Genomic DNA, 14366 nt, shown 5'->3' with positions numbered 1-14366 from the left:
AATGGGCCGGCCGCGCTAACCCCGACTTTTTCCCCCGCCTGCGGGCTGCGGGCTGTCGAGGCGTCAGGGCGTCGGAGGGCAAGCAGCCAGCCAAAGCGCCCACGTGCCCTCCTTCTCTGTTGCGCCGAAGATGAGACGCGCCAGTGCGATGACGGGGCCAACGAGGGAAAGTCAGGCCTGCCGGCCGAAAGAGCCTTACTACCTGAGGTGACACCTTACTAAGTTCCTTAGGTAGCAAGGCTGCAGCCCTCACTCACTGCGACTCGCACCAACGGCAAGCTAGAGGCGTGTGGCAGTCAGTGATGGAGGAGGGAAAGTAGTACCTAAGGCAGGCAGTACCTAAGGCAGGTAGTACCTAAGGCAAGTCAGGCGTGTGGCAGCGATGGAGTAAGGTAGAAGTAGTGAAAGTCAGGCGCGTGTGGCAGCGATGGAATAGTGAAAGTCAGGCAGGCGTGTGGCAGTGATGGAGGAGAGCACGTGCCTGCTCAATGCGATTAGGCTCTGGGCCAATGGCAGGCAGCTTGACGAGCACGCGACAGCCTCGCTCTCGCCATTCAACCCATCCATCGCGCCTGCCCTGCCCTGCGCTGCGATATGGGAGGGCAGGCGGGCGGCGTCCAATCCCACCATGTCTCGCAACACACGCCTCCACCTGCTGTCGCTCTCGCCCTCGCCGCTCTGTCTCCATATCATCTGCGCCCGCCGCCCGCCGTGACGTGAAACCCCCCCTCTCGTGTCGCCCACCATAGCTTCCTACGCAGAGCATCTGTACTTCGCCCGCCGCCGCCCTCTGCCGCCCGAGGCGCACTCGCACTCGTCGACGTGCACCGCAAAGGACACCAGCCCGGTCATCGCCACCTCCCCCATGCCTCGCCCGCTGCCTCCACCAACCCCGGGATCCTCCAGCGATATCCGGGGCAAAGAGGGCAGCCATGACGCCCCGACCTTCACCCTCCCTCCCACAGCCTACGCCGAGGCCGATCGCGTGAGCAACAGTTCGTCCACTCCTTCCAACAACGGCTCGGACTCGTCCTATAGACCGGTGTCGCCCGGCACGACCACCGACAACCCACGCAAGCGCTCCGCCCAGCCCACCATGTCTGTCATCACAAAGGATGACTTCTCCCTGCCTCCGCCGCCCACGCGGTCGCGCAAGATCATCCAGATGAAGCCACGTGAGATAGACCAGACCAGCACCCAGCAGGCTGCTTCGTCCAACTCCGGCAAGGCATCCAACCCGCCCGCGCAAGCGAATGGCGGTAAGAAGGGCTCTGGGAAGGGAACGACCGCCGCTGGACGCAAGATCGCGAGGAAAACAGCACACAGCTTGATCGAGCGACGAAGACGATCGAAGATGAACGAGGAGTTTGGCGTGTTGAAAGATATGATTCCTGCGTGTCAAGGGCAGGAGATGCACAAGCTGGCGATCCTTCAGGTATGGGCACAGTCGTTTGATTCAGCCGTTGGTCATCCTACTAACATATATCTTCCAGGCCGGCATCGACTACCTCCGCTATCTCGAACAATGCGTCACCGACCTGCAAGCACAAAACAATTCCCCACGCCCGCCACCACCCCCGTCCCGCACACCAGCAGACGAAGACCTCGACTCGGACGACGAAATGGCCGAACCCGTCGCCGAGCCCGAACCGCAACCCCAACACCAACCTTACCAGCAACCGCACCACAACCAGCAACCCCACCCCTCCGTCCCGACCTACGAACCGCCGCCCGCGCCCCTCCAAAAAACCTCCTCCCTCATCTCCCTCCCCTCCCTCTCCCAAATCACCACCACAGCCAGCACAAACACCACCTCCCCCTCCGTCTTCTCCACCCGCCACTACTCCGTCTCCTCCGCCAGCCAAGCCTCCTACAGCCCCTACATCCACTCCAACCAAGCCTCGCCCGCTTTCGGGCCCCAGCTCTCGCACATCCCGCAGTACGCGCCCGCGCCGCTCGGCAGCCCCGCTCTGCCGCCGCTCGATCGCCAGAGCGAGAAGGACGCCGAGCGCTCGCGGGCCGCGACGCCTAGGCAGGGGGTCAGGAGTGAGCTGGAGTTGGACCAGGAGGCTACGGCGGCGCTGTTGATGTTGAATAGTGATCGGAGGGTTTGGAGGGGGAGGGAGGGGAGGGGTGGCAGTGGTGCTGGGGAGGAGAGGAGGGGGAGCGGGGTGCCGGGGGGGATGAGTGTGAGGGATTTGTTGAGTGGGTGATCTTTTTTCTTTTTCTGTTTGAATGAAGCGTGCACGGGATTTTAGGGGAGGACGGTTTTCCGGAGGCAACGATTGTTATAGACATGATTGGATGGCACTTGTGCTCTTAAGCAATGACTAGATAATTTTGCTTGGGGAATCCGCACACGATTTGGCGCGAAATAAAATTGTTTGGGGACGGCCTCGCGGCCTCGTTTTCTTCTTGGGTTCTCGTCTACTACAGCTCCTGCCTTCCCCGTACTCATTCATCTGGTGAATCGATCGCCTACGTTCCCTAAGGTACGCACCAAAGCCTCACCCACGACCGCTGCGCGGCATTGCCACCGTGCCTTGACTTGTCTTGCCCGACCCTCTCCAATCTTCTGGCGGCAGCAGACCTCATCGCTTCGAGGACTTCGATTCCCGCTTTCCCGCTCCAGATCGACGGAGGTTGTGATTAGCCCAAATGGCTGGCTGGCTTTCCTGATTTTTGGATACGGCGGGTGTCTCGGTTGCGTGGGTTGTTGTCCTGTCGGCTGGCTGGGTGGGCGTGGTGTCATCAGCCATTGAAGGGCTCGGGCTGTGGTTCTGGGAGCTGGGACAAGAGGGGTTGCGCGCTGGCTTGCGCGCTTCTGTTGGGGGTTGGATTGCGCGGTGCGGTGAAGGCGACATTTCGCTCCCCGCGAAGCCTTTGAATCGCATACCGGCCCAAGGCGGCATCTCCTCTCCGCCAACCCAACTTCTTCAAGAAATCCCCCCTCACCGCAAAATCTGCACGTACCCTTGCGCAATCAGTCCCTCCACGTCCCCCCTCCGCACGAAAAACTGGCTGTTCTTCGTCAGGTTCAAACTCCCGTACTCCGTCTGCACCTCCCCGGCATCCCTCAGCACCCGCACGTCGACGAACACGTCCCGCGGCGGCTCCAGGCTGCCCGTCAGGTCCACGTCCGTCCACTGGCCCTTGTACTGCGCCAGCAGCTCGCCGTACTGGTGCGCGAACTGCTCTTCTTCCGCGGAGAGGGACGACGAGCCGGAGCTGGAGGGCGAGGGCGAGGCGAAGGGGTCCGCGCCGGCCCAGATCATCCGCTCCAGCTTGGAGGTGCGCGTGCGGTGGTACGCGAGCAGGCAGCGCTTGTTGCGGCGCATGGCTAGGTGGTTGACCATGAGGGCGCAGGCGGTGGCGGGGTCGGAGGCGGGGTTGAAGGAGGATTTGAGAGGGGTTCCTGAGGAGCTGGAGGGGTCGGGTTGCGAGGCGTTGCTGGTGCTGTACTGCGAGAGGATTTCGTTGTTTTCGCGGTCCAGGTCGCGCACTTCTTTTGTTACCGCTTGGGTTGTGGCGCTGGCGTAGGGGGGGAGGTGCGGGAGGTGCTGGATGCGTTTGGCGTCTGTTACGAGCTTGTTGGCTTGTTCGCCGTACATGGTTGGTGGTTGCGTGTTCTTTTGGGTTTTCTTTCTGGGTTTTTGTTTTTTTGTTTTTCAAGGAGTGTGGTGGGGTTCAGGCCGGTTCCTTTGATTGTGCCTGGTGTTGGTGGTCTCGGAAGCTTGACCGCGTCGTGAAGCGAGACGCGTGCGGCTTGCAGCTTGCCAAGACGCGTCTTTGTGCAATCCATCTTCTCCATTCTGACTGCATCTTCTTCCACCATTCAAACACAATAACTTCTTGATGGTTTGTTACGGTGGATACGACTATTTCGTTTGAAACCAATCATGTGAATCGATTTGAATCTCCTAGCGAGATTGGACGCTTGATCTCGTTTTTGTGTAGATGACATGAGCTTCAACACAACCCGCCACAGGCCGGCTTCAGATGCGGTACAGTATCGCGTCCGCGGCATCCGAATAGCCCCACGCCAAAGACATGGAGTCAGCCCTCAGCGGCCAGTCCAGCTGCTCCCCGCACTTCAATGTTGCATTCACGGGGGTCCACTGCAAAGTGTTCACGGCAGTGGTCACTTATCTCTTCGCCGCCCTCGGCAAGCTCACAGCCAAATTACATAAAGGCCCACAATAGGCAGGTACATGCGGATAGCTATATCACGCCCTTCGACTCCAGCATCCCACTTCCAATGTTCCTTTCACTTCTTGTATCTTCCCTGACTACAGCATCATGAGGTCGGTACTGGCAGCAGCCGCATTGGCCGGCGGCCTGTCCGCCATTGTCACAGCCCACAGCCACCACGCCGAAGAAGCCAGCACTCAAGAGCCCTTTATCGGCTGGACGCAAGAAGACCTCGACGCAAAATGGGGCACTGATGTATGTCTTTCAAAGGGCAATTCGACGCCTTCAATGACTGACCACAAGACAGTGGGGCTTCAGCGGCATCTCTACATTTGCCCACCTTCCTCACACACGTTGCCTCCAACATCCGGAGAAGGAATATGATATCGCCATCCTAGGAGCACCCTTCGACACCGCCGTATCCTACCGCCCCGGCGCTCGCTTCGGTCCCCGTGCAATCAGAGCCGCCAGCGCCCGCCAAACCGGCTTCAGAGGCTACAACCCTCGCGCGGGCCTGAACCCCTACCAAGAATGGGCCGAAATAATCGACTGCGGCGACATCCCCATCACGCCCTTCGACAACGCCCTCGCCCTGCGCCAGATGTCCGAAGCCTTCTCCAACCTCGCGCACAGCCAAGCCCCCGCCGCCAACGCCGCCTCCGCCATCCCTTACCGCCGCATCCCCAAGCTCCTCACCCTCGGCGGCGACCACAGCATCGCCCTGCCCACCCTCCGCGCCCTCAACAAAATCCACGGCCCCATCGCAGTCCTGCACCTGGATGCTCACCTAGACACGTGGCACCCCGCCAAGTACCCCAGCGCCTGGATCGACCCCGAGGACCCCGCGCAGCAGTCCTTCTTCACGCACGGGACCATGTTCTGGCTCGCGCACAACGAGTCGCTGATCGCGAAGGACAAGTCCGTGCACGCGGGTTTGCGCACGCGCTTGTCGGGGCCGGGCGACAATGACGACGACGACTCCCAGGGCTGGAAGCGGTTTAGCACGGACGACATGGACGATATTGGCGCCGATGCCATGGCGGCGCAGATTCTGAAGCACATTGGCACGGAGACGCCGGTGTATCTCAGCATTGATATCGATGTGATTGATCCTGGTCTTGCGCCGGGCACTGGTACGCCGGAGCCGGGCGGATGGAGCACGAGGGAGGTGATCAGGCTGCTGAGGAGGGTCGAGGGGTTGAATGTTGTTGGTGCGGATGTGGTGGAGGTTTCACCGGCGTTTGATGGCAGTGGGGAGACGACGGCGTTGGCGGCGGCGCAGGTTGCGTTTGAGATTTTGACGAGTATGGTCAAGAGGGGTATGGGCGAGGCAAAGGGTAAGAGTACTTCTAAGGATGAGCTTTGAGCGGCGGTTGTTGACTTTTGGGTGTAGGCAAATGGTGGTGAAGCGGACGGGGACTTGTTGGGCTAGTGGGTGGCAGCTTTTGAAGGCGATGGGGTGGAGAGTCGCTTGAATTTGGATGTACGAAGAGAGCTGAAGATATATTGTATATGAATGAACGATCTGACGAGTGCTGAGGCCATTGGCTGTCATGCGGAAGAATGTGCGTCCGCAGTATGCGCCAAACATCATTACAGAAGCCACCCACGAAGACTCATGTTTTCCACGTCTCTTTCTGAAATCCATCATTAATGAAAGCGCTCCACTCTTATTGGGAAGGTAAGGACATGAGGACAAGATCGTGTCCTCAAACCAACAAGCAATCGTACCGCACAGATCACCCGACCGTCCTCTCCGGGCTTAGCGCGGTTTGCTGGCCAACCTATATCTATACGACTACACCTCACTCTCTCCCATACCTCCAAGGAAACATTTGTGAAGGCAGAAATTTCCAATATGAATCAAGATACCCCAATCAATAGAGTCTTGACCGACTCACCCATTCCGACCACTCTTAAGAGGAAACGTGGCCCAAGCCACAGTGACGGCATCTCAGGGGACCCTCTTAGTGGCGGCAAGCCGGCGTTGAAGCAGAGTAGAGATGTTGGTGTCGAAGAGCCATTGGCCGAAGAGATTGTCCCTGAAGAAGACGAAGAAAGTGATTTCGACGATAGCGATAGCTCAGGTATTTCTCAATCTGCCCAATGCCGACGGGCCATCAACTAACATCCGAGGCAGCCTCACTGGACCTACCCTCGACTCAAGAAGCACTGGAACTTCGCGCCCGTCTTCGCCAGATCGGACCTCCCGCGTTCGAGATAGAATGTCTCCAGACGAAGAAACTCGATCTACGAGTCGTTGGCACCGCTCTAGGCGTGCCGGCCGAACTCGCTGAAGTGGACGACGAGGATTATCTTGGGTTCTTTCGCGGCATCATGCTGTACATCACGTCGAAGCGACAGAAACTGGCTCACATCAACACGATCGACGACGCTGCAAATCTGCTCAAGACAAGGAGCAAGATTCTCGTCATCACCGGCGCCGGAATCTCGACTTCCCTCGGCATTCCAGACTTCCGTTCTAAGCAGACGGGTTTCTACGCAAAGCTGAGAGACATGGGCTTCTCCGAACCCGAAGACGTCTTCGACATCTTCAACTTCGACGACGACCCCAGGTTCGTCTCCCCCTTCGCTCTCCTCTCCCTACTCCCGCCGAAACCTAACCTCCCCACTCCAGAATGTTCTACAGCCTCGCCGGCGACATCCTCCCCGCCGGCAAAGCCTACACGCCCACGCACGCCTTCATCCGCCTCCTCCAAGACCAAAACCGCCTGCAGACAAACTACACGCAGAACATCGACAACCTCGAAGGCCTCGCGGGCATCGAGCCCTCGCGCCTCATCCAGTGCCACGGCAGCTTCGCGACGGCCAGCTGCCGCAAGTGCGCGCACCGCGTGCCCGGCGACGCCATCTTCGCCGACATCCGCGCGAAGCGCGTCGCCACGTGCGGGGCGTGCGAGAATGCTATCGCCGCTGCTGCAGCCGCGGCGCCGCTCAAGAAGCCGAAAGCGAAGAAGCCCTCGTTCAATTCTGACGACGAAGACGACGACGAGGACGACACGATCCCCACGCCCGGCGTCATGAAGCCCGACATCACGTTCTTCGGCGAGGACCTGCCGAACGACTTTTTCACGCGCTTCAATACTCTGGACTGCGACGTCGCGGACCTGATTGTCGTCATTGGCACGTCGATGCAGGTTGCGCCCGTCGCTAAGATGCCGGACAAGCTTGCGCAGGCGGGGAGGGGCGACGTGCCGTGCGTGTATATCGGGCGTGAGCCGTGCGAGCATATCGAGTTTGATGTGCAGTTGATTGGGGACTGCGATGCCGTTGTGTGGGAGTTGGCGAGGAGGGCGGGGTGGGGATTGAGGCATGAGATGATTCCTGAGGGGGGTTTGGAGTTGACAGTCGAGGCTATGGAGGGAAATGGGAGTCGGTGGAGGGTTAACGTGAGGAAGAGTGAAGCGGTGGCGGCGGCGTGAGGCGTTTCCCATTGCTTTGCATACGGACTTGAGAGTTTGGCGGACGGACAGAAGATACCCTTTGACTATAGAGAGATCAGATTGGGCTATCTACGAATAAAGTCACTGCCACCACCAGCTTCAAACCCTTAATACAAATCCAGTAAACGTAATTCCGACCGCCAAACCTCCCTTCCCATGTGCACCGTCCACCACGGCCCCCTCTCCTCCCTCACCAACACCTCCCACCCCTCCCGCTCCCACAACCCCTGCGCGCCCGGCAAAAACGGATGCGTGTGCAAATACATCACCGCCACGCCATCCCTCCTCGCAACCTCAACCAGCTCCCTGACCAGCGCCCTCCCTACTCCCTGCCCTCTACACTCCTCTCTCACAAAAAGTCTCACGACTTCCACGACTTCCGCCCCCGGCGCAAAACGCAGCGGCGCGTGGTGCGCGAAGCGGTCGTCGTAGGCTCTGTAGGCTACGAGGCCGGCGAGGGGGTGCGTGGGCGTCGAGGCGGTTAGGAGGCGGCCGTGGGGTGGGGAGTAGGTTTGCGCGAATGTGCTGGGGGAGGGGTGGGGTGTTGTGGAGTGCGTGCTGTAGAGGGTGTGCCAGGCGGAGAGGGCGAGGGGGTAGGCTGGGGTGGGGTCGGGGAGGAGGGTTATGGTGATGGGTGTGGGTTTGTTGGTTTTGGGAGTTGCTGTGAGAGGGTCGAGGGTGGGTTTGTTCGGCGGTTGGTTTTGAGCGGGGTGGCTTGTCTCGAGAGTCTCGACGTGAGGTGATTGGGTGGTGGTGGTGGTTGGACGTTGCGCGTTGGCGGGGTGTGTTGTCTTGGGAGATTTGGTATGAGGTTCCTGGAGGGTTGTCGAGCCTGGGAAGTGATTTTGGCAAGGCTGTTGGCGTGTTGCGATCATGATGTGAGACTTGATTGATGGGAGATTCTTGGGAGTTTTGGAGAATTTCTGTATTGCTAGAGTTTTCCTAACATGATGTTTTCACGCTACTGTATTGGACATAGGAAGGGTTCAAAGAAGATACAGGAATTACATGTTGAGTCTTGTCATTCGCCGATTTCGCCGAAATACGATTCTGGGCATGATGTCCTGAACCCACCTGCTCTCGGCAGGAGGACTCGTCTGTAGAGTGAGTGGAGGTATTCTATGAGGTGGGGTAAAGAATACCTCGGACACCCATGCTTTCGAAATAATGTCACGTCGGGCCGCAATCAGAGAGTAGCACGTGAGCGACACACATCGGCTAAGGTGAGGATGCACGCGGTGACGAAGGCGGCGGAGCCATGAACGGCCAAGCGTGTGTGGATCGGTGCGTGGGCTCGCAGGCCGCTGCACAACGTAAAGGCCAAGATCCTCGGCTGGTCGGCGGCTGTGCACAGCGGTTCGAACGACCCAATGCGGCAAGCGGCAGAATCCCATCCTTGCACAACACAACACCAGGTACAATGCATCATGTATCTCACTGTGCTCACTGCGCGCTGGTCGTGGCTGTGCTGCTGCCATGTGAGACCGGCTGCAGCTGTGTGTAAGAAGTTGGCAGGTATCTCTACGTACACTGTCAACAGCTGATCACAATCGAGAGTCGAAGCGATAACACAAGCGAATGGCATAAGACAGGACAACACTTGCACAATCTTCCAAGCTTCCCGCTCGCATTCGTCATAGACGCGACGGTACAGCAGACTGGTACACACCTTCACACGGCGGACACTAGTCTCCCTAAGCCCTCACCAGCACAACCAGTCGCAAGTAGACTTTTTCCTTGATTTACCGCCGCCCGCCGCTGCCGAGTCCCGGTATCACATCGTTGCTGCTTCAGTCGTCGTTCCGTGGTCCGCTGCGTCTGTTGCCGCTCGACCTGCGTTCTGCACTCCTCACGTCCGCCTCTACTCGTTGATTCACATCACCACTCTGCTTCTCCCCCGACTCCCACGTGCCGCAAGTATCAGCGTTTTCCAGAACATCATCCCACGGCATCTTCCCCACAGCGCCCACTCGGAGATCGCAGCTTGCGACAAACACCGGCCCACTCCGCGGCCCACCGTCTCCACCTCCGCCTGCGCTGCCCGGAGCGACCGTCGCGTTGTGTACCGCGAGATCGCTGTAGGCGAAACACATCTTTCGAATCCAGCCTTACGTTCCGCGTACAACTACAACATACACCAAAATGCCCATCATTCGCAACCCATTTCGCAACAAGGACGAGAACGTCCGTCCTAACTCGGGCGTCGTCGAGAGGACCAATGCCCCGCCAAAGTCAATCGACCTGACCGACAAGCAGAATACAGAATACAAACTGAGTGGTAGGTTGTATCGTCGAGCGAACGCTTATCGCGCGCATGTCCGCTGAATCATCTCGACTCTACAGAGATCAATGACTCTGGCGTCTGCTTGCCGCCGTCTCCCGGCGAGGAGCGCAAGAGCTTCTGGGGACACACCAACTCGTCGCGCAGCACAACCAGCAGCACCCACCGAAGTCTGATCAACGAAAATGAGCCTTTCAACATCTCCCGTGAATCCTTCGACTCTTACAGACGATCATTCGTACGTACTCCCCATCCACTGCCGCAGCCGACCGCATCCGACCGCATTCTAACCACTCACCACAGGACATCTCCGGCCGTTCTCCAGTAATCAGCGGCGAGCGCCCACGCGCCTCGCTCGATAGCCGCACTTTCCAGTCCTCGCCACGCAAAAGTACAAACCTCTCCCGCCCAGCGCCGGTTCCTATCCCCCCGCCCATGAAAGAAGAAGAAGGCTTCGAAGACGTCGGGCTCAACGACGATCCCAAACCAGCCGCAGCACCGCCCAAAAAGCGCGGCTTCCTCTCGCGCCTCACAGACTCCAACAACAACGAGCAGGCGGCGCCCGGCGCAACCTCAGGTCAAGACAGCAAATGGCATTTCGGCGGTCGAAAGCGAGGACAGAGCGGCCAGGGAGCCGAGCTGGGCAGCATGCCCGATCGACAGGACACACCGAAGCCCACTGCACCCGAGAGTGGATTAAGGCATAGCGAGACGCCCAAAGCTGAAGAGAGCACCCAGGCGCCTACTACTACAGAGTCATCGTGAGGATTCGACGCCGGCGACTCCTGGGTCGCTTTTCGGAGGACAGAGAGGCTCTCTGAACAAATCTGCATGAACTTTAGTCTTTTCTACGGTGTGTTATGGGTAGGGCGATCACGATGAGAGGTTTGGCATAGGGCTCGTCATCAGGCTATTAGGCCTGTAACAAGAAATGCCGCGTGAAGGATACGCTGGCACGGTTCGGTCTTGGAGGTTACGGAGTTTTGTCATCGCGTGCCAGATAACTCAGGGCGAGTTGCACACAGATCGGGAACATTGGGTGATCTTATGAGGGCTTCCTTTTTTCTTGAAGTTTACGCATCTGCATGCGTTCGTCGCTATCAGTGCTTACGGGGTTTCTGATCGAGAACATGGTAATAATGAAGCAATGTGCAGCATTCCATGATCCATAATTTATCTTCGACTTTTCCCTTTGATTAAAATACAGAGTGAGGACTGGATGTAAACCCGACTCTTGCGCTTTCATCAGTCGCATCTGGTCATGCTGGTACAGAGCTGCGGCAAATTCGCTGCCTCAGGCCTGTCAAAGCTTCGAACTTCACGAGGCCTGCTTGATTCCATGCGACTTCACATCACTCGCGCAAACGACCAGACTCTTCGGACCAGTATTTTCCTCTGCTCGAGCATCCAACTTCATCACCAAACGATACGAACAATTACCACCTCGCCTGGCCACTCACCCTCACCGCCCAGCGCATCCAACGCGCCCCAACACCAAACCCACCACCTCCACCACCCTAACCACCACCAAAAATGGACTACCAAAACCGCGCCGGCTCCAAATTCGGCGGCGGCGGCGTCGCCTCCAAGGAAGCCACCAACGCCGACCGCCGCGAGCGCCTGCGCAAGCTCGCCCTCGAAACCATCGACCTCGACAAAGACCCCTACTTCTTCAAAAACCACGTCGGCTCCTTCGAGTGCCGCCTCTGCCTCACCGTCCACCAGAACGACGGCTCCTACCTCGCGCACACCCAGGGCCGCAAGCACCAGACGAACCTCGCGCGGCGCGCGGCCAAGGACGCGCAGCTGGGCAAGCGCAACGAGGAGGGCGCGTTCACGGGCGCGAACGCGATCGCCGTGCGCAAGAACGTGGTCAAGATCGGACGGCCGGGGTACAAGATCAACAAGACGCGGGACCCCGTCACGCGCCAGCTGGGCCTGACGTTCCAGCTGCAGTACCCGGATCTGGCGCCTGAGACGGCGCCGAAGGTGCGGTTTATGAGCGCTTATGAGCAGAAGGTTGAGGATCCGCCGGACAAGAACTTCCAGTATATGTTGGTGGCGGCGGAGCCGTACGAGACGTGTGCGTTTAAGTTGCAGGCGAGGGAGGTGGATAGGAGGGAGGACAAGTATTGGACGTGGTGGGATTCGGACAGTAAGGTCTTTTGGGCGCATGTGACGTTCAAGACGGAGAGGGAGGAGAGATATAGTGGTGTGCCGGGTTTGGCGCCTAGCAAGGGGAGATGAGGGAGATGAGGGATGAGGGATGTGTACGATTAGGCGGGTTTGCGCTGGAGCATTGCCGGCTTCAGAGCGTTGAGGACCACGCTGATGCTTTCGCGTATGAAAAGCGAAGCGAGATATGGCTTGCAGCAAGCAATGAATGAGGCGATCGCAAATGTACCACCACCAAGAGGGCTGTCGTGGCGGTTGCGATTTCTACGCCACCGAGAAACAGAGTCTTTCTTCAACCGCATGCCCGTGGTAGGTAGGGACGCGCTCGACGCGACCTGTACAAATCGACTTGTAATATAACAGATACGAGCCACGACGATTTCCATCGAAGACCGCGTCCATTGTTTCATCTCACATCCCTTCCCTCACTTCAATTCAACTCTCACTCTTGCTGTCTTCCCCTCAAAATAAGTCCCCACCATTCTCGTCCCGTGAACCAACTCAACTTCCCTCGCAGCCCATTCTCCCTCTCCTAATCCCGTATCCTCGTCCTCGCTATCCCACCACTCCACCGCATCCCCAACCCCCACGTCGCCACGGATCGGATCTCTCTCTCCAGTCTCCCACACAAGCCTCAACCGCAACGGCATAACACTAACCCTCTTCCCAACCCTTCCAAGCAGCGCATAAACGCTCGCGGACCTCGGCACCTCCTCCGTCCACTCCTCCACCTCCACCTTCTCCTCCCACTTCCCACCAAGCGAAAACGCAACCTCCACAAACCTCCTCCCCAACGCCCCCGGCCCTCCCTCCCCTTCCTCCTTCCCCTCCTCCACAACCGGCTCCCCATACTCCGCACACAACTCCCCCCACCTCGGATGCCCCTCCAGCACCCTCTCCCTCTCCACCCCCTTCAAGCCCGCCACCTCCCTCGACACAAGACCCAAATAGTACGTCTCGGCGTTCAAGCGCTGCTTGTCGTCGATCGAGCTGTAATTCAGCGTTTTGAGCTTCGGCAGCCGCGCCAGCGTCAGCATCCAGCCGTCTTCGGGCGTCAGCGGCTGGCGCGTCGTGGGGTGCGCGAGAGTGGTGTAGAGGGGGTTTTGGGCGACGTGGAGGTTTTGGAGGGAGGGGAAGAGGGGCGGGAGGGTGGTTATTAGGGCCCAGGTGGAGATGGCGTTGGAGCGGAGGTCGAGGGTGTGGAGGGTTGGGGAGAGCGGGTTTGGGGGGGTTTGGAGGCTGGGAGGGGAGGTGAGGGTGTTGGATTTTAGGTGGAGGGTTTGTAGGTTTGGGAGGGTTGGGAGGAGGTGTGAGAGGGAGGTGAGGGACTGGATGTTGTTGTTGGATAGGTCGAGCGTGTGGAGGGTTGCTGGGAGGGGGGTGTGCGTGGGCCAGGCTGCGTGGTTGTTGTGCGCTAGGATGAGAGTCGAGAGGGAGGGAAGGGCGGCGGCTGCTGACGCGGTTTCGGCTGGCGTGAGGAGCGTCGATTCGAGGCTGAGGTAATGGATGCTAGGTAGTTGTAGTGCTTGGAGGGAATCTGAAGGGCAAGTGAAGCTGTTGCCGTCCAGGGTCAGGGAGTTGAGTTTTGGGAAGAGTCGGCAGAGGGCCATGATCTCTTCCCATGTTTCGAAGAGGTTTCCACCTAGGTCCAAGGACGTGATGTTCGCGCACAGCAAGGTGACGGCTTGATCGTGCCCTGAATCGCCCGCATGATGGCGCAGGCACATACGGTCGAGCACGAGCGTATGAATTCCTTGCAGTTGAGCCTGCCGCCGTGCAAGCTTCTCGAGGCCGACTTCTTCGGCATGTTTGCCAGAGATGTAGACAATCTCGGAGTTCTTTGCATCTTCGGGAGAGATGTACTTTTCTCTCAATGCTTGAAGAAAGGTTCGTGATTCATCCCAAGGCTGCTTTGGTCGAAGAAATGAAGCTGCTGTGGGCGAAGGGCTTCTGCCTATGGTTCAGCATCAGAGTCCTGGATCTTAAGATAAAAAGACGCATTCATCGAACGTACACTGGAAATAGCTGACTCCATCATGCGTTCCGTTATGCTTGCCCCTCGCAGGATCGTCCCATTCAACCCCGAGCCATTCGCCCTGCTTGTCCGCTACAGAGCCAATATACCGGACGATGCATGTCTGCTTTTTCAGACTTAACCGTTTTCCGACAAAAGGTTTCGTTGCGGCCATTGACTCTGACCTCGGTGTAAATACGACTCGTGCCTGTCTTCACGTTTCTTGAAATGACGAAATTCG

The 14366-nt window shown here is 58.5% G+C and overlaps 8 protein-coding genes across 8 annotated transcripts; 5 read left to right on the top strand and 3 right to left on the bottom strand.

Annotated features, from left to right (window-relative positions):
• Positions 1 to 593: 593 nt before the first annotated feature.
• On the top strand, positions 594 to 2213 carry WHR41_05832 (uncharacterized protein; the record flags this gene model as incomplete). Its single annotated transcript, XM_069374437.1, has 2 exons — positions 594 to 1435; positions 1494 to 2213. Exons 1-2 carry the CDS (start codon positions 866 to 868, stop codon positions 2211 to 2213), a joined length of 1290 nt encoding a protein of 429 aa, XP_069228336.1. The 5' UTR covers positions 594 to 865.
• A 738-nt stretch (positions 2214 to 2951) lies between these two features.
• On the bottom strand, positions 2952 to 3611 carry WHR41_05831 (uncharacterized protein; the record flags this gene model as incomplete). The annotated part of the gene is made up of 1 exon (XM_069374436.1): positions 2952 to 3611. The coding sequence occupies one exon, from the start codon at positions 3609 to 3611 to the stop codon at positions 2952 to 2954; it is 660 nt and encodes a 219-aa protein (XP_069228481.1).
• A 63-nt stretch (positions 3612 to 3674) lies between these two features.
• WHR41_05830 (uncharacterized protein) lies at positions 3675 to 5557 on the top strand (the record flags this gene model as incomplete). Its single annotated transcript, XM_069374435.1, has 2 exons — positions 3675 to 4446; positions 4499 to 5557. Exons 1-2 carry the CDS (start codon positions 4300 to 4302, stop codon positions 5555 to 5557), a joined length of 1206 nt encoding a protein of 401 aa, XP_069228335.1. The 5' UTR covers positions 3675 to 4299.
• A 448-nt stretch (positions 5558 to 6005) lies between these two features.
• On the top strand, positions 6006 to 7785 carry WHR41_05829 (uncharacterized protein). Its single transcript, XM_069374434.1, has 3 exons — positions 6006 to 6278; positions 6332 to 6767; positions 6830 to 7785. The coding sequence occupies exons 1-3, from the start codon at positions 6050 to 6052 to the stop codon at positions 7632 to 7634; spliced, it is 1470 nt and encodes a 489-aa protein (XP_069228446.1). The 5' UTR covers positions 6006 to 6049; the 3' UTR covers positions 7635 to 7785.
• On the bottom strand, positions 7763 to 8530 carry WHR41_05828 (uncharacterized protein; the record flags this gene model as incomplete). The annotated part of the gene is made up of 1 exon (XM_069374433.1): positions 7763 to 8530. One exon carries the CDS (start codon positions 8528 to 8530, stop codon positions 7763 to 7765), a length of 768 nt encoding a protein of 255 aa, XP_069228447.1.
• Positions 8531 to 9350: 820 nt separating this feature from the next.
• On the top strand, positions 9351 to 11108 carry WHR41_05827 (uncharacterized protein). The gene is made up of 3 exons (XM_069374432.1): positions 9351 to 9933; positions 9999 to 10174; positions 10240 to 11108. Exons 1-3 carry the CDS (start codon positions 9798 to 9800, stop codon positions 10699 to 10701), a joined length of 774 nt encoding a protein of 257 aa, XP_069228433.1. The 5' UTR covers positions 9351 to 9797; the 3' UTR covers positions 10702 to 11108.
• A 361-nt stretch (positions 11109 to 11469) lies between these two features.
• WHR41_05826 (uncharacterized protein) lies at positions 11470 to 12183 on the top strand (the record flags this gene model as incomplete). Its single annotated transcript, XM_069374431.1, has 1 exon — positions 11470 to 12183. One exon carries the CDS (start codon positions 11470 to 11472, stop codon positions 12181 to 12183), a length of 714 nt encoding a protein of 237 aa, XP_069228434.1.
• A 353-nt stretch (positions 12184 to 12536) lies between these two features.
• WHR41_05825 (uncharacterized protein) lies at positions 12537 to 14317 on the bottom strand (the record flags this gene model as incomplete). Its single annotated transcript, XM_069374430.1, has 2 exons — positions 14126 to 14317; positions 12537 to 14065 (listed from the first exon to the last, which is right to left on the bottom strand). The coding sequence occupies exons 1-2, from the start codon at positions 14298 to 14300 to the stop codon at positions 12537 to 12539; spliced, it is 1704 nt and encodes a 567-aa protein (XP_069228444.1). The 5' UTR covers positions 14301 to 14317.
• Positions 14318 to 14366: the final 49 nt, after the last annotated feature.

This window comes from Cladosporium halotolerans (assembly GCF_011745625.1).
Source record: "Cladosporium halotolerans strain TM138-S3 chromosome Unknown Sca20, whole genome shotgun sequence".
Taxonomy (NCBI): domain Eukaryota; kingdom Fungi; phylum Ascomycota; class Dothideomycetes; order Cladosporiales; family Cladosporiaceae; genus Cladosporium; species Cladosporium halotolerans.
Note: the sequence above shows the minus strand (reverse complement) of the source record. Positions and strands in the feature narration are given on the sequence as shown.

Excerpts from the sequence above, each read along its gene's own strand:
- WHR41_05829 (XM_069374434.1), top strand. The coding sequence starts at position 6,050 with ATGAATCAAGATACCCCAATCAATAGAGTCTTGACCGACTCACCCATT. Across the intron at positions 6,279-6,331 it reads CGACGATAGCGATAGCTCAG|CCTCACTGGACCTACCCTCG; the intron begins GTATTTCTCAAT and ends CATCCGAGGCAG. Across the intron at positions 6,768-6,829 it reads AACTTCGACGACGACCCCAG|AATGTTCTACAGCCTCGCCG; the intron begins GTTCGTCTCCCC and ends TCCCCACTCCAG.
- WHR41_05827 (XM_069374432.1), top strand. The coding sequence starts at position 9,798 with ATGCCCATCATTCGCAACCCATTTCGCAACAAGGACGAGAACGTCCGT. Across the intron at positions 9,934-9,998 it reads TACAGAATACAAACTGAGTG|AGATCAATGACTCTGGCGTC; the intron begins GTAGGTTGTATC and ends TCGACTCTACAG. Across the intron at positions 10,175-10,239 it reads ACTCTTACAGACGATCATTC|GACATCTCCGGCCGTTCTCC; the intron begins GTACGTACTCCC and ends CACTCACCACAG.